This window comes from Schistocerca cancellata, chromosome 4, assembly GCF_023864275.1.
Source record: "Schistocerca cancellata isolate TAMUIC-IGC-003103 chromosome 4, iqSchCanc2.1, whole genome shotgun sequence".
Lineage (NCBI taxonomy): Eukaryota > Metazoa > Arthropoda > Insecta > Orthoptera > Acrididae > Schistocerca > Schistocerca cancellata.
Window position 1 is genome coordinate 139,807,256 of NC_064629.1, and position 25,911 is coordinate 139,833,166.

Genomic DNA, 25,911 nt, shown 5'->3' on the forward strand with positions numbered 1-25,911 from the left:
GAATCGTAAGTTAAGAAACAAATGAGCCACAGAAGTTACAGGAGGAGAAGCTTTAATTGGTGAACCAGTTTTCTGGAGTCAACAAACCTAGTATATCTCAATTCTCTTTCATTGTGTTGAAAAAATGGAGGCAAGGTCAAATAAAACGTGTGGTGTAATTTCAGTGTTATTCTCCATAAAGAAAGAGGAATCGTAAGTGAAGAAACAAATGAGCCACAGAAGTTATAGAAGTAGAAGCTTTAATTGGTGAGTCGGCCGTTATAGCCGAGCGGTTCTAGGCGCTTCAGTCTGGAACCGTGCGACCGCTACGGTCGCAAGTTCGAATCCTGCCTCGGGCATGGATGTGTGTGATGTCCTTAGGTTAGTTAGGTTTAAGTAGTTCTAAGTACTAGGAGACTGATGACCTCATATGTTACGTCCCATAGTGCTCAGAGTCATTTGAATCACTTTTTTAATTAGTGAACCTAGTATATCTCAACAAGACACTAGCAAATTTAATCTGAGGTTATCACCGTTTATCCTGAAAAATGTGTGGCACGATTCCGTAAGTGTTTGGAAAGATACATATTACTGGTGTTCAAATGGATCTGAGCACTATGGGACTTAATTTCTGAGGTCATCAGTCCCCTAGAACTTAGAACTACTTAAACCTAACTAACCTAAGGACATCACACACATCCATGCCCGAGGCAGGATTCGAACCTGCGACCGTAGCGGTCACGCGGTTCCAGACTGTATCACCTAGAACCGCTCGGCCACTCCGGCCGGCATTACTGGTGTGTTTTGCACTATCGGTTTTGCTTTGGAGAGGTATCCACATCACTGGCTACGTACATTTCGCGTAAGGATCACCAAGACAAGATAAGGGTTCATACGGAGACGTGTAGACAGTCGTTTCCCCTCGCTCCATTTTCGAGTGGAAGGGGAAAGAGAATGACTGGCAATGGTAGAAGATAACCTCCACCATGCACCATCTGGTGGCTTGCGGAGTAACTATGTAGATGTTTCTCATGACTTAACATTTCAAGAAGCTAACAAGCATCGAAACTTCTTCCTCTCCATTAGGCGACTTTAACTTATATTGTTGATCTTGATGACCGTAAAACTGCAGACTCAACGTACACAGGGTTTCAGACCTTCCGTTTCTTGCCAAAACAATTTATTATATTACTCTATCGGCCCGCAATACCACTTGTTTTTAAAACGTTTCGTTAAAGCCACGTTATTTTTCAAATGACGCCAGTATTCTGGAGCAGCGTAGTTAAAATTAATGTTTTTCATCCAGATGTAAATGTTGTGTCGTTGCTGAGACGTAATGCTTTTATATTTCAGCGGTCATCGCGCTCCCATAAACATCTGTCAAGTTGAAACTGTGAGCCAGTCGGGGAGTCGAATCCTGACCGCAGTCCTCCGCTGTCAGTGCGCTACCAAATGAGCTATGAGGACGCCTAGTTGACCCTCTCTCCTCCCTTCATGACACTGATTTTCAACGTGTCACCAGGTGGAGATATGGCTTCGAGTTCTGATGCGGCACGGAGCTGTTGTCTGTACAAATTTGAATTCTCTGTTCTTCCCCTACATCGTAGTAAGCCACTGCCCCAGTGGTTTCTTAAATAATAGTCCGGGTGACTGTACGATCTCAGGAAGTACGGCCCTAATGATCTCTCTATCAACAAGTGAATTAAATTGTACTTAAAGAGGAATCTTTGTCGTGTGTACTACAGCTCAGATCATGTCTACGTGTACATTCTACAGCTATGATGCTTGAGACTTTTTATTTCTCGTCCTGAATCGTGCATGCGAGTCTGATACTGGTGTTCAGCCATCTGCTGTATACACAGCACTCTTTGTGTGCCTCCGCAGCTTTTTGCTAGCCGGATTTAGTTTCAAGACATAGCCTAGAGCAAGGATAGTGAACCTTTTTCACCTACCCTTCCCCTCCCCCCCCCCCCCCCCCGTTCCGCTGTAATGGTGATCTATAAAGTAGGGAAGTAACTTTATAAAATTTATAGGGCAGAGCTTCAGGAAGTTAAAGCATTTTATGATAATTATTTACTTACCAAACACTTTGTCAAAATTTTACAAAAACCTAATGAAAATGTTTTTAAAACCCCTACCACATACCGCACCCTACGAAAGCTGGAACGCCCACTAGTCGGTGGTAGGGACCAGCGTAACTACCACTGACCTAGAGGATAGACAGCTACCAGCTGTCCACTTTACCACCGATAGTGCGACAAATAAGGAAGAGAACTACAGTAGTTACCGGCAGTGCACTGTTTGTGGCGTCGTAAACTGAGTTGTTTTACTGGTTTCATCAGAAGAGCGCCTGCTTCACTCAATGTCCACTATTTCACTGACACTAAAGCAATCGTGGTCGCTCGGGGCCCAGCTGCCAACGCGTGAATATCTACTTTTGCATACAACAAAGCCAAGAACGTTTACACCACCAGAATTTTGAACATAATAGTAGCACGATTCCAATAGCTTATCATTGCAATCTCTACTAGCGAAAAATTGCTAAATAGTGCACAAATTTACAAAAATGGTCTTTATCCCGCCATACTCATAGCATTCATAGTTTGTGTACCCATTTCTCTGTATTACACGAGAATTAAAATCCAGCAACCAACGAACTCGATACTGTTGAAGATGTATTTCTGTTCTTAAACTCCTGGGCTTGCTGCGTAGTAAATGTCTTTTAAGGACATAATATACTCATATAACCAGTTACGCTGCTATGAACATTATTTTTATTTGAACTATCAGCCTATTTCGGCCTTACAGCCATCATCAGGTTAACTGTAACAGAACATCGAGTAAATCAGCCTATTTCGGCCTTACAGCCATCATCAGGTTAACTGTAACAGAACATCGAGTAAATTTTGGTGCATTTGTTGTATTACATGTAAGTTACTTATGAATAAGTGATTTTACATACGTTTACAAATCATAACTTCCATGCAGTATCGTTGTTTCTGAAGCTGTCTATTTATTACTTACTATATTTTACTTTGTTGTAGCAGTAACAATCAGTTTTGTAGTATATTCTGACTTTTCTTGTAGTAGTGATTAGAAATAAATTTTAGTCTTTAGCTGACAGATGGTCAGGGATTTTGTTATTTCTGTTGCTATTTGTTTACTGATTATATTCTTTAGTCATTATTCACTTAGTAATCAGTTGTATGTTCTAGTCTGGCATTTCTTTAATAATAGTCAGAAATAAACTTAATTTCCAGATGAAATTCCGTGACAGCAATTATATCATATGATCAGCGATATTGTATGGTTACATCTGCTTGTTGAGAATTCTGCCAGCGATGTTATTGTGTATCTGTGGTGTTGTGTTACTAAGTTAAATTTTGTCCTTGGTTGTGTTATGGTTTATCCTGCACCTTGGTGGATAATTTCGACAAAGTTTTCGAGAAATTGTTTACAGTTTAGGTCAGTTCGTTGACTGAAGATTAAATGCGGATAATTTCTTTTGAGTCAATATATCTCATTTTTTCCAATATATTCAGTGTAGGTCCTTTTGGTATTGTGCTTAATATATCGACAGCATTTTCCAATCGGTCTGCTGTGTGTCGTTCATTTTTCATGTGGCAGAAAAAGGTGGCTGGGTTGTTGTCACTTAGTCCAACAAGTTCTCGGTATCTAGTTCAAATAAAAATAACATTCCTAGCAGCGTAAGTGGTTATATGAATATATTATGTATTTAAAAGGTATTTCCATTCATTCTACAGCTACATATGATTAACATTGTTTTGGTTAATTTATTTAACATATATTGGGAGCGAATCTCCATGCGCTACATACACTTAAAGTATGCAGTGCTTGAAGATAACTTCCCAAGAGTTAGAAATGTTTAAAGTAAAAGACATGGAGCAAAATAATATATCGAACTGTCACTGGAATTAACCTACTTTCACAAACGCAGTCATGGCATTTGTTAAGAGGTCAGTAATAAATATTTATCGCAAGTTGGTACTGGCTTGATATTTTTGCGCAGTTTGCTTCTGAAGGACCTAACGACAAGTTGAAATGTTTCTGAAAACTATGGGAAATTTCAGTTAGAGTCCACAAATATTTTACTGGCCCCCTTTAGATCAGACTCTGCTGTATTTCTAGAGAATAACTCGCGTCTGGGAGTTATGAAGCATCACATCTTTATAACACTGTACGAAACTATAAAGAAAATATTTAAAGTTGATTATTTTCTTTTCGTTTCCTGCTATTATGTGGTTAATGTAGTAACCATAATCGTGGCATTCGTCAGAAAAGTCGGTTCTTTCTGATAAATTTTATTAAAATTTAACGTCCCGCGTGTAACGAATAGAGAAAGAATGCAATATTTGCCTGAATTACGGCACAAGGCGAGTAAAAACAAAATTACGTTGCTTAATCTGATTCTTAGATTGAAACCATGTATATTGAAATACTGACAATTAGAATTTCGCCGGGAGAACAAGTAAGTTCCTTATCCATTTTTTACCACTGTTATTCGTGCAATAAGCCATGCGCACTTGTTACCTTGAATTCTGTCAGTTTCGGAGGCCATGCATGACACATTATTGTTAACTCTTCCCATGTATTTCCTTTGTTATTGTGTTCGCGATAGTCACATTAACGGTACATTTAAAATCCACAATCACGTGTGATAGGGGTCTCGAACCCGTGATATTCATTATACGTGGAAGCAACGAAATTCGAGATAATGGATGACGGTTTCTTGAAAAGTGAACCGAAGAAAACGACACTGTATGGTTACGTGTAATACGATGTGATATCTATAATATTATATGATATTCCACACACATTTTGCTGTTGAATTAGTTTGCGGAAGCTAACGAGATATTTTAATGCATCCTTTGAACGATACTGAAGTTTAGAGTGACATATTCAAAAACTTTTAAAAAGTCTTAATAAGTTTTATAAAGTCTAGTCATGGTTTTTATGACAATTTACTCACAAAGCTAACCCCATCTCGCTGTTTCAACCTTAATTCGAAGCCATCGCTTGAGGTGTCCAATTTAGGAAGTTTATGTGCACATCAATACTAGCTACCTTTAGTATGATGAATCAATAAAGTTTGCACTCGTCTACAGTCATTTCGTGAATTGTCCGTGCGGCTTAAAATATTTAATGTAACCGAGATTCGACCAGGGTAATTTTTCTCTTTCAATAAGATTTGCAGGATTTCTTTAATGTCATTCTGTGACTTACTTGATTTTCAACGCTCCCTGTCCAGCTTGGTAGGCTACGCGTCATTTCTGTTCGATAAATAAAAAAATATGTATAAGTTACCATCGAGAAGTTAACGTTATATACCATTACTACCAAAATTTCAGTTCTCCTAATTTTCAAATGACACCGAATTTCATTTCTTTTTCTTTAGCTGGAGCCATTAGTGTCTGCCAGATATTTTTAATATCTGATTAGACGTCCTTGTTGGCTTTCTCTTTGCAAATAACAGTATAGGCAACACTTGTGGTGTTTTAGTAGGCCTACTATAGCTTTTACGTTCGTGAAATAACTTTGACTAATATGAATCAAATATCTGGTTAAAAAGTTACCTCGAATTACCTTGGCAGCTACTGTCCAAAATAAATGTGTTGTTTTTTTGCCTGTAAACTACACCAGACAAAAAAAAGCAAATTCGCCGGCCATTAAGAAAGAACGTGTGACTGGATATCCATCGTTTTTAACTATAGCAGTATATTCTTGTTTGCTGTTAGTTCGTGTGAGTCTACGTCCTGTAAGTACTCCTTTAAGTGCATAAAGTTGCTTGAATGAGATCACCGGTAGAAAGTGCTACTACTCTGCGAAAAAACAGCATCGCCAGACAAACGATGAATTATCGCGGTGGTAACTAAGTGCCTGGTTTCAAAAATCTTAATTCCCGGGAAGTCGTTTTGCACAGGAAGTATTTTCTATGATTTTCTTTTATTTAGCTTGTGAGAAACGTTGTTATAATTACGTACAAGAAAATTTTTATGCTATTCAGTCTCTTTAAGTTTTTTTATTTGCGGTTCTAGGCGCTTCAGTCTGGAACCGCGTGACCGCTACGGTCGCTGGTTCGAATCCTGCCTCGGGCATGGATGTGTGATGTCGTTAGGTTAGTTAGGTTTAAGTAGTTCTAAGTTCTAGGGGACTGATGACCACAGATGTTAAGTCCCATAGTGCTCAGAGCCATTTTTTTTTTTTTTTTTAGTTCTGTCAACGTCTTAGTGCATGTACGACATAAATAATGGAATCGGGCGTTTTAAATTAGACCTGCAAAAGAACAACCGGCCACGAAAGCGTGCCATGAGACAGGGAGACAGTGTTCCTGTGTCGCTAGTATGCCAGCGGAGCGATAATTCAAAGGAAGTGCGTCTCTTGTTGTGGTGGTAGCACTCCGTCATTGATGCGTACAATCAGTGCAAACAGTAGGCTAGTGGATGCAAGTGTGAGCTTCATACGTATAATCCGGGAAGAGATACAACGGAGAAACAGCGTGGAAGATTATAAACAGTTCCCTACGTCGGCCATGATACAACGTGCGGCGCGTGCGCAAACATATCAGGAACGCCCCTCGCATCGCGGACTGGTCAGACGCAGCAGCAGAAATTAGAGCGATTTGCAGTGCCCTGCTACGCTTGAGAATTCCGTCTTCCTAATGAGATACCGCCGGCTATAATAAGGGATAGCACCGTTCAACCGAGTGCAACACAATGGAGTGTTAGCAAGTCAGAGACACAACAGAAGCAGGAAATTACGCGAAATATTATGAAAAAAAGCGCCGTATTTGGCTTACACAGTTAAGTAACAACAAAAGGTTATCCTGCAGGATGGAATCCAGTGAATTAAAAACCGTGCAAGAGAACATCCTGACTACAGAATTTACCCGCTCTTAGCGTCGCCTGGCTATAGCTCTTGTTAAATTCTGCACTTATAGTTTCATAAACGCCGGAGACGCAGTCCTTTTCTAACGCTGTCAGACACAGGTAATGGCAAACAGATTCATTAACAACGTTAACTCAAAAATTCCACAGTTGGGTAGCGCTTTGTCCCAGGAATTGCTTGGTACATAGTCCGGAATTTAACTGAAAAGTTATAATAACAGTATTCCGTTCTACTTTGAGTTTTAAATTAGGCGACGTGAGTGAACACTTGTACAAAGCTCACACTTGAACAAATTCGCCTAGGCACTGAATTTGTTTTCTTAGTAACTCAGCGCGATCCTGCGCTTCGTTATCTGTGGTCGTCACTTCTTTTTACGAAAGACGTCTTCGTGATTTGATTAACACACATTCTGTTTCCTAAATGGATACCTTAGTTCCAATATTTTGTGGAATGGGGATTTAATTTGCTTTAATGAATGGAATAACAGACAATGATACTACCTATATGTAAGTATGTAAGACTTTCTTGGTTTTTATTGCAAAATAAAAACAATAAAACGCATTACCAAGTGTGATTTTGGATCATGTTAAGAATATTCAGTATCGTTCACTTGGAACAGCACCTCGGTATTGTATTTCACACGATTTCCTTAAAGCATTTCATTCCTCCTAGAGTGGACGACCTCCACTTTCCTTCTCATTATTAAAACTTGCAGGATCAAATAAATTATTGTAACGTATTGTTATTATTTTCAATGATATTTCAATTCTGGTATTTCATAGCTCCATATTTTGTGATTCTGTTTTGTGTTATTTCAGTTTGTTTTATGTTAGTTATGGCGCATTCTGTAACGTCTGCCCTTCGCAAGCTACTATACAAAGGCACAGCTAACACGGGGCATTGATCTAAGAGAAATTTTCTATCGGACAGTCTACTTGAAGACACTAGGAGTTTTTAAAATACTATGAACCGAGTCTCCAGCTTCCCTCTGTGTAAAACTTCCAAAAAAATTTAGTTACCATAAAGGTCAATCCGTATAAATGATTTGTTAAGAGACACAAGCGTATATCGTGCACCAGTTTTACGGTTATGTTAGAAGATGAAAGAACTGCGCTCACCCTGTGGAGATTTCAAGGGGAAGTGACATTTGTACCATTTGGTGCCGACGTCAGCAAATTTAGTCTAATAATTAGGGTTGCAGTTCGGCAGGACGTTTCAGAATCTAAAGCGATTTAGTCCTATGCGCCTAGATATCGATGATCTGGATAGGTGGATGGCATGTCGTCTTATTACGGTCAACAAATAGAACTGGCAGAATATAAGAAGAAATTTCTCTATTTTCCTTTCAGTAAGTAAACAGCCGCATCTCTAGATAGTTGTAGTAATACTGTTCTCGCTAGTCACAGAACTCGAAAGATTCGTACGGCGCTTGCCTTTATTTTCTTTTTATCAAACGCGTCTATGACGCCATGGGAGAAGAGGACGCGTAGAAGAACCTCGAAATAGAAAATAAAATACCCGTTTAAAGATTGCTTTATGCATTTCACACGAAATATATTTCCTCGGCTTCACCTAGAGTTGTGAAATGTGTTACTTAGCAACACACACATTCCACGTAATAGCTACGACGACACAGTTTGGGCTTATATGACAATTACTCTGTCGGGAATAAAATACGGAAGTAGGAAATGTTTACTGGTTCCCCTGGCTCACTGGTGCACAATCACAAATCGTACGGTGGCGGCGGACTACAAATATCAATGCAGACATATTATGTTCATGTGCTGTCATATTTCCAGGTATTTCCAAAAGAGGATGGAACCGTTCGATGCAACCGTTGTTATTTCTACAACGCACAGCTATGATATCGTATAACAATATATCAATATAAACTGCCCTCGGTATTTCACACTTGATACGTACACGGATTCCTCTATAGATTGCCCTAGTTTTGCAGGCCAACTAGATAATAACAGAAACCGAAAGAACGTACTATGGGTTGGTATATGTTAGATTTCTTTTATAGTGACCGAAGAAAATTGTCACAATCTCAGTAAGCTATGATTTGTCATAAGAAAGCTACTACCTGCACCCGAGGTGCAAAGGGGTCACAGCGAAAGAAGACTAAAAAAGAAAAAATGAAAATGCAAGTGGGAAGACTTTTGCGCTGCAGTAGACAAAGACATTCTAGCTAGAAAAATGGAACAGAAAATTACCTAAAGAAAAAAAAAAAAAAACGAACGACCTAGCAACCAACGAATGCAAGAATCAGCAAGCGAATACGGCAGATCATTTTGATTTTCACGAAGTTGACACTCCCGTCAACAGATCCCAATGTTGAAATACACAGCATAGAAACCAGACAAGAGAAATGGCAGCCTCTCCTGTTGCTAGAATTAGAAAGAGCATTGCTGTACGGAAGCGCTGCACTGGACTGACCAGCATACATTAATAAATAATCCCTCATCTACCGCTACAGGAAAAGAAAAGTCTAGTTAATGTACTAAATGCTGCGTGGATGGTAAATGAAAGCAGCTGCCAGATAGTAATTTGAATTTCAAAATGGGCAGCGCCGAATTTCAAAAAGGACAGCGTCAGCGAAATCCTGATACAGGCCTATTTGCGAAATGCTCTAACCGAAAGAATACCTGCTGCATTTACATTTCTGCCGAGTGTATATAATAATATGTGCTTACAAGTATCATCAAACAAACTTACTGTTCTTGGCCTGTCCAAAGCTTTAGTCAACAACCCACTACAAATACTGTCTTATAGACAAATACTGATAAAAATATCTCGTTGGTCATCGGATCAAGGAAAACGAGCAGGGGGATAGCACAAGGCTCAGTCCTGTCTGTGTTGCTGTTCGATTCATATTTAAATAAATTACCTACTTGGACTAGCGCAAGGTGAGACTAGATTACTCCATTTAGGTGGAAATATATGCATTTAGGTGCAACTTCGACACATTCACTGCGCACAAATACACAAATCTCACGGACGTACAGATGGGGCACGTTACAAATCTGATTTAAAGAAATGTTACATGTAGCTAGCATGTCATTTAACAGTAGAGCTTGTAAGTTTACGCTCTGAAATCATTCCAAGAGAATATTCTCAGTGTTTCGGTAGCGATGTGTCCACGTCTTCATTCCCACAACTCACATACGTTTCACCTTATGTCCGTGACGGCAAGCGCACCGACATTCACTCTAGGGTGCAGTGTATGCTCCGTCACACAGCTTACGGAGTCATGTGCAATAAAAATGTAATTGTAGATGTCCCGCCTTGGTGGTAATTACGGAATACATTTTGTGCTCGTGTATGACAAAGTTCATGGAGAGAGAGAGTCTCCTCTATAGGAATCAACTCGAGTTCCACAAGGACCGACCGTGTGAAACTGGACTCCGTTTCCTCGCAAGATGCAGAAGGATATCGATAACAAAATCCAGGTTTATTCGGTGTTCCTCGTTCCGCACCGTCGCCTAGTTAATATCATACACGCTCACGAGTATAGGAAAAGACATCTGATTGGACTTCCGAGGAAACAGAACTAAGTCCGTTGTTTTAGAACACACATAATAAGAAACGAAATTAGTGCATGACGTAACAAGTAGCATGTATAGCTCTCTAAGGCTTTTCGCAAACGATGCCGAAATATACTAGCAGCTAATGTAATTACAAAAGCGTTACGAATTAGGGGAACAATTGGAGATGATCATGTGTTATGATGCGCGTAAATAGACAGGAAGGTCCGATATTGCCAAACTGGGGGCAATTCATCGGATGATGTAGTCATAATCGTCAAGGGTCTTGGAGTATCTCCTTGCAGAAATTTTAACTTGAACGACCACATCAATCTGTTCGTGAGTAAGGCAGTAACAGGCTGAAATTTACGGGAATAATCCTACGAAAGCGTAATTTGCCCACGAAGGAGTCCGCTTAAGAAATGCGCGTTCTGGAGTACTGTTCGTCTAATTGGGACCTTTGCCAAGTTAGATTAACGGATAAGACGGAGAAGGATCAGAGGAAAGCTTTGCGCTATGCCTCGGTTTCGTGCGGAGCGGAGCGTTACAGAACTGTTCAACAAAATGCGAGGAGGGAGTCTGCAAGACAGGCGCGAAAAGAACCCACTCTCAAAATTCGGAGTGCACGTGTTCCGATATGATACAAAAAATCTATTACTTCCATCAACACACATGTCACATAATTATCATATTGGTAAACAAAGAGACATTCTAGCTTATACAGACAAGCTTTCTTCTCAAATAAAAAGGAAGAACAGATATTATTTTGGTGGACTACGTACGCCTCGCCGCCAACTGTACGGTGGCTTTCTGACTCTCGATCTGGATGTAACCGAAATACATTATTGTTCGTCTTATTTCACACAGATAGATAACACGTGGGTAGAGGTCTGCGTGCGCATGGATTTCCGCGAATATCCGTACTAATATTGACTTCGCGGGTAAATGCCTACGCCGATGCGGGTGCATCTACTGCTATCCACAGTGAAAATTACTTCGGTGTTAAAAATAGAAGGACAATGTCAACATTTCAATTTTCATCTATTTTCATCGCATGGGAACGATGAAAATAATGATCATTGTTTTTAAGTCAATATTATTTCCCATTTGTACGGAGCGCGAATACATTTGCTTCGCTGTGCAGTGTCCTGGAAAGGGTAGATTCGTTGTTGGCATCTAAAAGGCTATATATAGCATTATGTCCTTCATAGTTGTTTCAGGACAATTACAGGTGCATTCTATTTCCGTCTGCTTTACGTCTGAGTCATTCCTGCTTCGTCTACGGTAACAGACGTCACTTATGCAGTTATCAAAAGTAGCAACAAAGCTACGTGAAGATTCGTCTAGGATACTCCATCCACTGTAATCTTCGCATGTGCTGACTCATGTTTGTGTACACATACGTCACAAATAATACACTGAGAAGTGTAGCAATTTGAATGATTCAACATTATAATGAATTAACCCGTTGTTGTGATTTTTTAGTCGGAAGACTGGTTTGATTCAGCTCCCCATGCTAGTCTATCCTGTGTAAGTGTGTTTATCTCAGTATAACTACTGAATCCTACATCTGGTTGACCTTGCGTACTGTATTCGCTCCTTGGTCCCTCAATTCAATTTTCACAACCATTCCCCACCTCACACTACCCTTCTTTACCAAACTGGCGACTCATTCGTGCCTCGACATATGACCTAGCAATCGAATTTTTCTTTTAGTCAGATTGTGACATTAGTTTCATTTTCCCCCAATTCGATTAATTCCCTCCTCATCAGTTATTCGATCTATCCATCTGATTTCCTCCTTTCTTCTGTAACACCACATTCCGCACATTTGATAAATGAACTGTGTAATTACTTTTAAACAATATGCAATGTGTGACGACAACTTTTAACACGACTTCATTTGACTTCCAAGTGTTTCACAGATAATTTCACAAATCTGTTTCAATAATTACAACAGGACGTTAAAATTTTCGGAATAAATCAAGAATATGACAGGCTGTTCTTCATTTGTGTGGCCGTAGTGTCCGTAGTTGCTTTAGAGTTATAAAGGTATTTTCAAGCCCATCTGTGCAACTACACGTAAGTACGTATTTTTGTCACCAAACGCGTTTCGTTTTATGGATATGAAACATCATCGGTGGTTTGTAATGAAATATATTTATAACTTAGCTTGCTTTTTAGACCTAAAAGCTGTTCGCTACAAAAAAAATTGAGGTTTGACTTTTCTTGCGGGATTTTTTTGTCCGATTTTCGCTTACAGCTGTGTGTGACACTTACCGATGTGAGAGAAAATCTGACATAAAATACCGCAAGTAAAATCAAATCACAATATTTATTGTAGTTAACTGTCTTTAGATTTAGCAAGCAAGCCAAACGCGTTTGGTCACAACAATACGCACCTTCTTGTAGCTGCACAGACGGATTTAAAATACCTTATTATAACGACAGGCAATGCTGTATTAAAATGTGGTCATGATCGACCTCTACGTTCTTGGTCAATTATATGTAAATTACGAGGTCCGATTTTTGCAGACTAATATTTAAGACAAAGGGCAAGCCTACCGTCAAAGCTGCAACGAGTTAAAACGACTTAAAAAATGTTAATATCTGTGGATGCGGGTAAAGCCTTACTGATGCGGTGTGGATGCGAACTCGTTTGCCAGAGCAAATCTCTTCCCATATACGCAAGTGATCTCTCGGACAGGGTGGCCAGAAACCAGCGACTGTTTGCTGATGTTGTTGTGTACGGGGCTGAGTCGTCGTTGAGTGACTGTAGGAGGGTACAGCATGGCTCAGACAGAATTTCTATTTGGTGTGCTGAATAGCAGCTATCTAATTGTGGAAAAATGTAAATTAATGCAGATGAATAGGGGAAAACAGTTCTATAATGTTCTAAAATAGTATTAGTGTTGTGTTGCTAGATACATACAAATAAAACAGTTTCTACGTCAATCAATTGCTTATTTTTCCATTAGGCGTTTCGATGGTTCACGCCATCATCGTCAGGTGGAGCATTGTTTAGCTGGTGTTGGTGAAGAGTGCAGACGTCGTTTCACAGTAGCAGACTAAGGGTGGTGTAGGTTATATTGCAGCTTTTGCAAGTGACAAAAATTGCATATTTAGAAGAGACACTTTCGAGATTAGAAACATTAATTTCTGACAGTGAACTGAATTTACAGCAGCAGTAGAGTCGTGAAACATCAGTATAGCTACTGAGAACTTGCATCAGGCAGCAGTTACGCATACATTTTACGACTCTACCGCTCCTGTAAATACAATTCACTGTCAGAACTTCATGTCTTTCAGTCTCAAAGGTGCCTTTTCTAAACAAACAATTTTTGTCGTTTGCAAAAGCCGCAACGTACCCTACGCTGTCTTTGGTCTGCTACTTCGAAGTGACCGTCTGTACAGTTCATGAACACCAGCTATGTAAATAAACAGTTCTCCACCTGAAGATGATGGTGTGGTCATGAACTGTGCGGCTGGTCCCGGCGGAGGTTCGAGTCCTCCCGCGGGCATGGGTGTGTGTGTTTGTCCTTAGGATGATTTCGGTTAAATAGTGTGTAAGCTTAGGGGACTGATGACCTTAGCAGTTAAGTCCCATAAGATTTCACACACATTTTAACATTTGATCATGATGGTGTGAAGCATCGAAACGCGTAGTGGCCAAATAAACAAGTGTCTGACGCAGAAACTGTTTTATTTGTATTTGTCAACAGTCGCAGCCCTCATAATGCCGTCCCTTACGGACGAAATATTCATCAGTTTAACACAGTCACGTTTATTAAATATATAACGTTGACATTAAATGGAGTAGGCACGTGAAGTCGGCTGTAGGAAAGGATTGTGTGGACTTCGGTTTACCGGGAAAATTTTAGGAAACTGTAGTTGTTTCATAAACGTGGCCGTGTACAGAATACGTTTGGGATCCAATCTCGAGTACTGCTCTAGTGTTTGGGATTCCCACCAGATCGGATTACAGGAAGACGTCGAAGCGATTCACAGACGTGCTACTAGATTTTTATCTGTAGGTTAGATCAACACTCGAGTATAAAGTAAAGGTCACGCAAACTTTGCTGGTAAAGCCTGGAGGGCAGACGACTTTTTTCGCGGAACACTACTGCGAAAGTTAAGAGAATCGGCGTAAGGGGAAGACTCCAGTACGATCATACTGTCGCCAACGTACATAGTGCGTACGGCCAGCGAAGATAAGCTATCAGGGATCGTACGAAAGCATACAGAGAGTAGTACTAGGTACTCTCAGCCACTGACCGTAGTTCGTATGTAGATGTTGATGGTATATAAGGCGTTGCAGTGTAGGTTACTGACCTGTGAGGTCGGGGATGCGCGGGTAGAGCAGCGAAGCTCGCGCCAGCCACTCCATGTGGACGTGCTGCGCGGGCGGCACGCTGGCGGCGGCAGCGGCGGCGGCGGCGGCGGCGGCCACGGCGGCCGACACGGAGGCGGCGGCCGAGGCGGAGGCGGAGCCCGGGGGCGGCGGGGGCGGCTGCGGCTGCGGCGCGTCCTGGCGCGGCGGCCGGAAGGCGGAGCCGGACACGGTGTAGAGCAGCGGCGGCGGCTGCGGCGGCGGCGGCGAGAACAGCAGGCCCGGCCGCGGCACGAGCGCGGCGGCCGCGGCGGCGGCGGCGGCGGCCGGTTGCGGCTGCGGGGGCGGCGGGGGCGGGCTGGTGCCGCCGCTGTCCGAGTCTCCGCGCGCCAGCAGCGACTCGATGCAGAAGCTGGTGCGGCCGCGGCTCGCCGGCGGGCCGTCGCGGCCGGGCTCGGAGCGCACCTCCAGCTTGGCGGCGCGCGCCCGCTGCTCAGCGCGCCATACGCCCGCACCCGAGCCCTGCCGCTCCACACTCACTGCCGCCCACACTTCACACTCCGTCCTGACCCCTTATAACACAGTCCCGCGTAGCGCTTCTCCCGGCCCGTCGCCGGAAACCGATTCGGTGCGACGTCTTCCCCGCCGGATCTTCGACTCAGTTTTCTTCCGCCGGCTTCGTCTACGGATCACCGTCCTCTTTCCGTTCTGACAGATCCCGGACGTGCCTCCACAGCGGCCGCTGAACTGTAACAGCTATTTACTTCACTCTGACGGCCTTCTGAAACAATCGCAAACGAAAGTTTCACTAATATCCGTCGATCGGAATTTTTGCTTCTGCGATATAAACATACAATTTATGTCACGAAATTCTCATACGCTCACTCATTCACTACGTTCCCTACAACCTTCCTATATACATTAACAAACACAAGTACACAGGGTGTTACAAAAAGGTATGGCCAAACTTTCAGGAAACATTCCTCATACACAAAGAAAGAAAATATATATCGACATGTGTCCGGAAACGCTTACTTTCCATGTTAGAGCTCATTTTATTACTTCTCTTCAAATCACATTAATCATGGAATGGAAACACACAGCAACAGAACGTACCTGCGTGACTTCAAACGCTTTGTTACAGGAAATGTTCAAAATGTTAGCGAGGATACATGCATCCACTCTCCGTCGCATGGAATACCTGATGCGCTGATGTAGCCCTGGAGAACGGCGTATTGTATCACAGCCGTCCACATTACGAGTACGAAGAGTCTTTACGTTTGGTACCGGGGTTGCGTAGACAAGAGCTTTCAAATGCCCCCATAAATGAAGGTCGAGAGGGTTGCGGTCAGGAGAGCGTGGAGGCCATGGAATTGGTCCGCGTCTACCAACCCATCAGTCACCGAATCTGTTGTTGAGAAGCGTACGAACACTTCGACTGAAATGTGCAGGAGCTCCATCGTGCATGAACCACATGTTGTGACGTACTTGTAAAGGCACATGTTCTAGCAGCACAGGTAGAGTATCCCGTATGAAATCGTGATAACGTGCTCCATTGAGCGTAGGTGGAAGAACATGGGGCCCAATCGAGACATCACCAAAAATGCCTGCCCAAACGTTCACAGAAAATCTGTGTTGATGACACAAGCGCCGAAGTCAACATTACCTTCCTTCAATTGGGCCAACTGACGGTGAATCGAGGAAGTACAGTACATACTGACGGAACTAAAATGAGCTCTAACATGGAAATTAAACGTTTCCGGACACATGTCCACATAACATCCTTTCTATATTTGTGTGCGAGGAATGTTTCCTGAAAGTTTGGCCGTACGTTTTTGTAACTTCCTGTATACTAGTCCGCATTAATAATTAACCATCGTTTAACTGCTGTAAATTGACTGAAACTCTGGCATAAATTAAATTGTGTGCTGAACTTGGAGTCGAATTTAGCTCTTCGACTTCTACGAGTAATGTTCTAACCGAAACACGACTTCACAATTTCGGTCTGGCAATACCTCTCCCTTACACTCCGGACCTTACTGCTCTAGCACCTCTGGGACGAAGGATAGTGCCCAACAGCCTTCACTCCGTAGCTCCAGGCCGTGGGATACGCCGTTCTCTGCAGTATGCTTCCTCCCGAGAGTCATAGTACCGAGAAGTATTAAGGAGCGTTTCTGAGCAGAGGTACTGTCAGATGGAAGCTGCAAAGCGCGCCGTGGATGCGTGGGTAACTTAGTATGAGCGCTGCGCTAGGAAAGTAAGGCTCCGAGTAAATGTCCCGCAGCTTTAAGCTATCGCCAGCGACGCAAATTCCGCTGGAGAATGGAATTTTCATTCTGTCAAACAATTTGCACTTATTAGAGCTGAATTTAACGTATTAAAAATAACAGTGAAGCGGATACTTCACAAAAAAAGCTCATGATTCCCCAGTTTTGTTAGTCATTTCCGTTGTTAGCTTAATATCTACGTGACCCTAGTGATATTTATCAAAAGGCAACACTTGTTCACATATCGTAGAAAGAGGTGTTTTTAGTGAGTACTGCCACTGTTCATGTAGTTAACAAGACCCTTCAGTATTAAAATTTAGGTAATCATATAATTTCTACAGAAGGAGGCGACAAATATTGTTCTACATCGACAGTGCTACTAAATTTAGGATCTGTTACCAGTTGCTAAAGCACAGAGAAAGAATGGAAAGTGGCACGACTCCAGTTGCAAATGAACTTGTATTCATTCATGCCTTTCTTATTAACAGAAGCTTGCAGCTACTGAGAGACAACGGGAATAAAGAAAATTGTTGTATTAGCTATTCTCCATCAAACAGAAGAAGCGCAATATTTCTTTAATTTGTAGCAACACAAACTTAGCTTCTCAACGGAACAGCTGACTGATATTGTAAACAATTATCCGGTACGTGCGGTAAAACTTTGAAATATTTTACAGCGCGTGCTCTGTATTTGCAGCCATTGTATTATTTGAATAGCGCGCCGGTTTTGAAATAACTGGCCCAGGTGTGATTGTCAGTTATGTGCGGCGCGCGCTGGCAATGGCGAAGCCGCGGACTCACCAGGCGGCGACAGCGGCGGCGACATGCGGCTGACTGAGCGCCGCCGCCGGGCGCGCCGCCACGCGGGCCCGCCGCTCGCTCCCCATTGGCTGACTCCGCCCCTCCCCTCCCTTCCGGCGGGGCGTGGCTCCCGGCCACGCCCCCGTCAACATCTGTCTCGCCTAACAGGTAATTACAATACACTTACGGAACGTTTCGCTTTGTTTCTGATTTAATTCATTGTAACGCCGAGGAACTGTTTTGTTGGGGAAGTGGGCTCACTTATTCTGGGAACGTAGTTGGAGAAGGAGCGCCGGATACGATACGGAGGCGCTGACGGAGCCGGGAATTAATCCGTTTTCTTTCGACTCGCAGCAGTTCGCTCTTAACGCGATGTTTTCATACGTACGGGGAAGCACTGAAAAGGACACGGCTGGGACAGAAAGAAAATGCGCTCGTTATTTCAATTAGAGTCAAACTTTCCGGGCGAGTTCTCAAATTGTAATTCGCTCGTCTGACAGAGGTACGACGAACTCGCTGACTAGAAACTCTAAAATAAAACGGGAAAAACTCGTTTGAAATTCCGACGACAGCTGTCATATTATCCTCCCCGCGACTATTTCTCGTTTTTAACGGTTATCGGCGGTCATTAAAAACTGAGTAACGCACAAGTTTTGTACGCGGGAGCAGTGTCGTTAATCGATTAGCCACTGTACGCATTTGGCTACCGATCAAAGAGAAGAGACCGGTGGTACATTTACAAATTCGGTAGAAGTTCGGGAATGCGTATAAGAGTCAGTTTGGCCGTTAAAATGGGCTTAATGGATGGGAATAACACGCATTTCATCAGCGGGATCAGCCCCACATTGTAGTCCGCGGTGTACGAGAGACGTACCGCCACTATGTGCGTCGAAAACGCAAGTTCAGAGGGCCAGTTGTCGCGAACTATGCGCTCGACCTTCTCTTCACGATGAAAAGCAACAGCTCACGCTTCTGTGTTCTCACAAGAGCAGCCCTACCACGGGCGAAAAGTATAACAACAATACTGAATTTTCATCGGCACGTTTGTTCGACAATACTCCTCGCAGACTGACTTCAATGCACACCGTGTAGGAATCAGCGTCTTATCAAAATAAACGACTGGCCATTCTCATTCATTTAACTTTTTCGTAAGAATCTATCGTTTCTATTCCCTCTTTGCAAATTATATTTCGTCGTTAATACATGATCATTCGGTTGGGCTGGCAATTTTGAACCCGAATCTCCTACAAAGGATAATTTTTCAAGATAGTTTGCTATGAAGCTAGTAATCTATTCTGTGCCAGAAAACTATGAAATTATTATCTGTTGGTTATTTTTTATAGTTGATGTTTTTGTGATCTTCAGTCCGAAACTGGTTTGATGCAACTCTCCAAGCTAGTCTATCCTGTGCAAGCTTTCTCATCTCTGAGTAACTACTGCAACATTCATCCTTCTGAATCTGCTTACTGCATTCATACGTTGGTATCCCGGCACGATTTTTACTCCTCACACTTCCCTCCACTACTAAACTGGTGATCCCTTGCTGTCGCAGAATGTCTCCTACCAATCGATCCCTTCTTCCAGTCAGGTTGCGGGACAATTTCTTTTCTCTCCAGTACTGTTTAGTACCACCTCGGTAGTTAGGTGCTCTTCCCATCTTATCTTCAGCATTCTTCTGTAGCACCACATTTCAAAAGCTTCTATTCTCTTCTTGTCTAAACTGTTTATCGTCCATGTTTCACTTCCATACATGGCAACTCTTCTTACAAATACATTTAGAAAAGACTTCCTGACACCTAAATCTATATCCAACAGTAGCAAATTTCTTTTCTTCAGAGACGCTTTTCTTGCCATTGCTAGTCTACATTTTATATTCTCTCTACTTCGGCCATTATCAGTTATTTTTCTGCAAAAGCAAAACTCATCTGTTGCTTTACATTACTTACGTGTCTCGTTTTATAACCTAATTCCATGAGCATCACCAGATTTAATTCGAGCCGCGCGGGATTAGCCGCGCGGTCTCAGGCGCTACAGTCATGGATTGTGCGGCTGGTGTTGGCGGAGGTTCGCGTCCTCCCTCGGGCATGGGAGCGTGTGTTTGTCCTTAGGATAATTTAGGTTAAGTAGTGTATAAGCTTAGGGACTGATGACCTTACCAGTTAAGTCCCGTAAGATTTCACACAAATTTGAACATTTAATTCGAGTACGCTCCACTATCCTTGTTTTGCCCATGTTGGTGTTCATCTTATATCCTCCTTTCAAGACTGCCCATTCGGTTCAGCTGCTGTTCCACGTCCTTTGCTTTCTCTGACGGAATCATAACATCGTCGGCGAGTTTCAAAGTTTTTATTTCTTCTCCCTGGACTTTAATTCCTACTCCAATTTTTTTTTAGTTTCCTTTATTGTTTGCTCAATGTACTGTTTGAATAACGCCAGTTAAAATAACCAATGGTTAAGTCATATAACATTCTCGGAATTTTAACAATAAACCACAATGTAACATCATTTTATCCATTTTTGGTGAAAGCCTGAGATTGTGAAAACAACGTTTTCATTTGTTACAAAATTACATTTGCTTCTGGTAGTCGCATTTTCCTTTATTTATTTTCTACACAACGTTTTTCTGGAGTAATCCCACTATCAGATGCGTTTCTTGTGTAGTTGATCGTGATTATATCAGAATAAAGGCAACAAGATAATGCAGCAGCTCACACATAGCAAACATCAATGCAAAAAATCTCATAATATACGAAAACGCACTTGAAAATAGGAATTATTTCCCGAAACGCGTCGGGCAGATAACAAATAAAGAAAACTCGTGAATAGCAGTGGATGTTATTTTATAACAAACAAAGCCTCACTACGTAATGCTCGATGCTCTAGTAGTAGCGCCTGCCTTCGGGGTCTCCCACCCATTCATACCATACGACTTCAGTTTACTTCGATAGTAATGAAGCAGTGCAAGAAAAGGTGAGCTTGTGGCTCCGTCAACAAAGGCAGACGTTCTACAGTGATGCTATCAACAAATTGGTCTCTCGCTGGGAGAAATGTGTTCGTCGTCAGGCAGACTGTGTTGAGAAATAGATATGTAGACATGAATACTAAAGATACAGAACGTTAATAACGTTTGTTTTAGTCAAAAAGCTTTAAGAGTTTTGGCATAAAAATTCAGTGTCATTATGTTTCACCCCGCCCTTGTAGATATAGACTAGTTGTTACTGTTTCCGACTATTTATAGCCAATCAAAGTTTTTGCATCAAATTTCCAGGGGTGATAGATTTCATCATGGGGAACAACTTTTGTTAGTTACATGTCCGAAAGAACAGACACCATATCCACATAACTATATAGTTCTGGCAATACTGGCCGTGCGCGGGATTAGCCGAGCGGTCTTAGGCGCTGCAGTCATGGACTGCGCGGCAGGTCCCGGTGGAGGTTCGAGTCCTCCCTCGGGCATGGATATTTGTGTTTGTCCTTAGGATAATTTAAGTTAAGTGGTGTGTAAGCTTAGGGACTGATGACCTTGGCAGTGAAGTCCCATAAGATTTCACACACATCTGAACATTTTTGAACAATAGTGGCCATGACCTTCTTCTTATGTGCGGATGCACACATATTACTCGAACTCTTACGGAACTTGGTGAGAATGTCTTCCACGAGTAATGAGTGTGTTGGGTAGGGACACTACGAATGTAGTGTGTGGACATATAAGGTGAGAATGTGGGTCTCGCGGGGCGCGCGCGCGATTTAGTCCCTGCAGTCGCACTATCCTCTGTGCACTCGGTGGCTCAGATGGACGCTGGCACGGTAGCTCATCGTGTTCGGTCAGAGGGTTTTGCTACCCTCTGTAATAATAATAATAATAATAAAAATGAGTGAACGAATCAACGAACAACCTGAACGGGTGTCATCGGACGTCCGCCACGAACAAATTCAACGAACAATACAGAACAAAATGATATAAAAAAAATCTAGGGGACCAAGGTTCAGGTCCTGGTTGTAGCACAAATTAAAAAAAAAAAGATTGATATAGCGTCTGCCATGTAAGCAGGAGATCCCGGGTTCGGTGTCCCGGTCGCGGCACACATTTTCTCCTGTCCCCGTTGGTATATATCAACGCCCGTCAGCAGCTGAACGTATTAATATATAATTCTAACTTTTGTTAGAGACGAAATGTTCACTGACGCTTCCCTGCGACGCTAAACGCACTTTTGTATTGGTTATGTCCCTGAAAGGCTGCAGAGCGTAGTCACTCTGCAGTGGACGTATGCCTTGTGTGTTGTCTATAATCCAGTCATCTGCTTCGTATAAAACAGGGTAGGCCTAGTAAACTTAAACTTTCTGATTCACGTTCAGAACATCTTCCTCTGGTTAGAGGCACTCATACTTAAAAATTTCATGTAGAAAATCACGTTATCATTGTATGGGGTAGACTTTATACAGCACATCTTTTTAGTAGACCCTGCTAGTTTGATGAAATCTCGACGTCTCACAAGCGGCTCGACGCAACCCATGTGGCGTGAGGTGGCGACACGTAATGCACCAAGAACCATTGTAGACCTTGAAACCTCCTGGCAGATTAAAACTGTGTGCCGGACCGAGACTCGAACTCGGGACCTTTGCCTTTCGCGGGCAAGTGCTCTACCAACTGAGCTACCCAAGCACGACTCACACCCCGAACCGCAGGAGAGCTTCTGTAAAGTTTGGAAGGTAGGAGTCAAGGTACTGGCAGAAGTAAAGCTGTGGGGACGGGGTGTGTGTCGTGCTTGGTTAGCTCAGTTGGTAGAGCACTTGCCCGCGAAAGACAAAGGTCCCGAGTTCGAGTCTCGGTCCGGCACACAGTTTTAATCTGCCAGGAAGTTTCATATCAGCACACACTCCGCTGCAGAGTGAAAATCTCATTCCATTGTAGACCTTGATCCCTTCAAATCTTCGAACACGGTATACCCACTGGTCAGTGTTATTGTGACACTGTATCCTTTCCCCACGTGCGTATTTCCAGGTGAGAATTCAGCCTGACTTTATTTTTATGGATGATAATGCGTGACCGCATCGAACAGCCCAAGTGGCGGAGCAAATTCTGAAGGTGGCAGGGGTAAAATACAGGGAGCGAAAGGCTATTTACAATTTGTACAAAAAGCAGATGGCAGTTATAAGAGTCGAGAGGCACGAAAGGGAAGCAGTGGTTGGGAACGGAGTGAGACAGGGTTGTAGCCTCTCCCCGATGCTATTCAATCTGTATATTGAGCAAGCAGTAAAGGAAACAAAAGAAAAGTTCGGAGTAGGTATCAAAATCCATGGAGAAGAAATAAAAACTTTGAGGTTCGCCGATGACATTGTAATTCTGTCAGAGACAGCAAAGGACTTGGAAGAGCTGTTGAACGGAACGGACAGTGTCTTGAAAGGAGGGTATAAGATGAACATAAAAAAAACAAGGATAATGGAATGTAGTCGAATGAAGTCGGGTGATGCTGAGGGAGTTAGATTTGGAAATGAGACACTTAAAGTAGTAAAGGAGTTTTGCTACATTGGGGGCAAAATAACTGACGATGGTCGAAGTAGAGAGGATATAAAATGTAGACTGGCAATGGCAAGGAAAGCGTTTCTGAAGGAGAGAAATTTGTTAACATCGAGTATTGATTTAAGTGTCAGGAAGTCGTTTCTGAAAGCATTTGTATGGAGTGTAGCCATGTATGGAAGTGAAACGTGGACGATAAATAGTTTAGACAGGAAGAGAATAGAAGCTTTCGAAATGTGGTGCTACAGAAGAATGCTGAAGATTAGATGGGTAGATCACATAACTAATGAGGCGGTATTGAATAGAATTGGGGAGAAGAGGAGTTTGTGGCACAACTTGACTAGAAGAAGGGATCGGTTGGTAGGACATGTTGTGAGGCATCATGGGATCACCAATCTAGTACTGGAAGGCAGCGTGGAGGCTAAAAATCATTGAAGGAGACCAAGAGATGAATACACTAAACAGATTCAGAAGGATGTAGGTTGCAGTAGGTACTGGGAGATGAAGAAGCTTGCACAGGATAGAGTAGCATGGAGAGCTGCATGAAACCAGTCTCAGGACTGAAGACCACAACAACAACAACCTTTCCACAGCTCCCAAGTGGCAAGGTCGTCATTTTTTAATGAATGCTATATGAGAAAGAAAACTGGCGTTCTACGGATCGGAGCGTGGAATGTCAGATCCCTTAATCGGGCAGGTAGGTTAGAAAATTTAAAAAGGGAAATGGATAGGTTAAAGTTAGATATAGTGGGAATTAGTGAAGTTCGTTGGCAGGAGGAACAAGACTTTTGGTCAGGTGATTACAGGGTTATAAATACAAAATCAAATAGGGGTAATGCAGGAGTAGGTTTAATAATGAATAAAAAAATAGGAGTGCGGGTTAGCTACTACAAACAGCATAGTGAACGCATTATTGTGGCCAAGATAGACACAAAGCCCATGCCTACTACAGTAGTACAAGTTTATATGCCAACTACCTCTGCAGATGATGAAGAAATAGATGAAATGTATGACGAGATAAAAGAAATTATTCAGGTAGTGAAGGGAGACGAAAATTTAATAGTCATGGGTGACTGGAATTCGTCAGTAGGAAAAGGGAGAGAAGGAAACATAGTAGGTGAATATGGATTGGGGGGAAGGAATGAAAGAGGAAGCCGCCTTGTAGAATTTTGCACAGAGCATAACTTAATCATAGCCAACACTTGGTTCAAGAATCATAAAAGAAGGTTGTATACCTGGAAGACTCCTGGAGATACTAAAAGGTATCAGATAGATTATATAATGGTAAGACAGAGATTTAGGAACCAGGTTTTAAATTGTAAGACATTTCCTGGGGCAGATGTGGATTCTGACCACAATCTATTGGTTATGAACTGCAGATTGAAACTGAAGAAACTGCAAAAAGGTGGGAATTTAAGGAGATGGGACCTGGATAAACTGAAAGAACCAGAGGTTGTAGAGAGTTTCAGGGAGAGCATAAGGGAACAATTAACAGGAATGGGGGAAAGAAATACAGTAGAAGAAGAATGGGTAGCTCTGAGGGATGAAGTAGTGAAGGCAGCAGAGGATCAAGTAGGTAAAAAGACGAGGGCTAATAGAAATCCTTGGGTAACAGAAGAAATATTGAATTTAATTGATGAAAGGAGAAAATATAAAAATGCAGTAAATGAAGCAGGCAAAAAGGAATACAAACGTCTCAAAAATGATATGGACAGGAAGTGCAAAATGGCTAAGCAGGGATGGCTAGAGGACAAATGTAAGGATGTAGAGGCTTGTCTCACTAGGGGTAAGATAGATACTGCCTACAGGAAAATTAAAGAGACCTTTGGAGAGAAGAGAACCACTTGTATGAATATCAAGAGCTCAGATGGCAACCCAGTTCTAAGCAAAGAAGGGAAAGCAGAAAGGTGGAAGGAGTATATAGAGGGTTTATACAAGGGCGATGTACTTGAGGACAATATTATGGAAATGGAAGAGGATGTAGATGAAGACGAAATGGGATATAAGATACTGCGTGAAGAGTTTGACAGAGCACTGAAAGACCTGAGTCGAAACAAGGCCCCGGGGGTAGACAACATTCCATTTGAACTACTGATGGCCTCGGGAGAGCCAGTCATGACAAAACTCTTCCATCTGGTGAGCACGATGTATGAGACAGGCGAAATACCCTCAGACTTCAAGAAGAATATAATAATTCCAATCCCAAAGAAAGCAGGTGTTGACAGATGTGAAAATTACCGAACTATCAGTTTAATAAGTCACAGCTGCAAAATACTAACGCGAATTCTTTACAGACGAATGGAAAAACTGGTAGAAGCCGACCTCGGGGAAGATCAGTTTGGATTCCGTAGAAATGTTGGAACACGTGAGGCAATACTGACCTTACGACTTATCTTAGAAGAAAGATTAAGAAAAGGCAAACCTACGTTTCTAGCATTTGTAGACTTAGAGAAAGCTTTTGACAATGTTAACTGGAATACTCTCTTTCAAAATCTGAAGGTGGCAGGGGTAAAATACAGGGAGCGAAAGGCTATTTACAGTTTGTACAGAAACCAGATGGCAGTTATAAGAGTCGAGGGGCATG

At 42.3% G+C, this 25,911-nt stretch overlaps 1 protein-coding gene across 1 annotated transcript in view; it reads right to left on the reverse strand.

Moving 5' to 3' along the window:
• LOC126183928 (motor neuron and pancreas homeobox protein 1-like) overlaps window positions 1-14,856 on the reverse strand; it is a 311,998-nt gene extending 297,142 nt beyond the window's left edge. The window contains exon 1 of the mRNA XM_049926276.1: window positions 14,745-14,856. Within this exon, the coding sequence (XP_049782233.1) occupies window positions 14,745-14,799 (55 nt within the window). The 5' untranslated portion in view covers window positions 14,800-14,856. The remainder of the gene's footprint in view (window positions 1-14,744) is intronic.
• Between the last annotated feature and the right edge of the window lie 11,055 nt (window positions 14,857-25,911).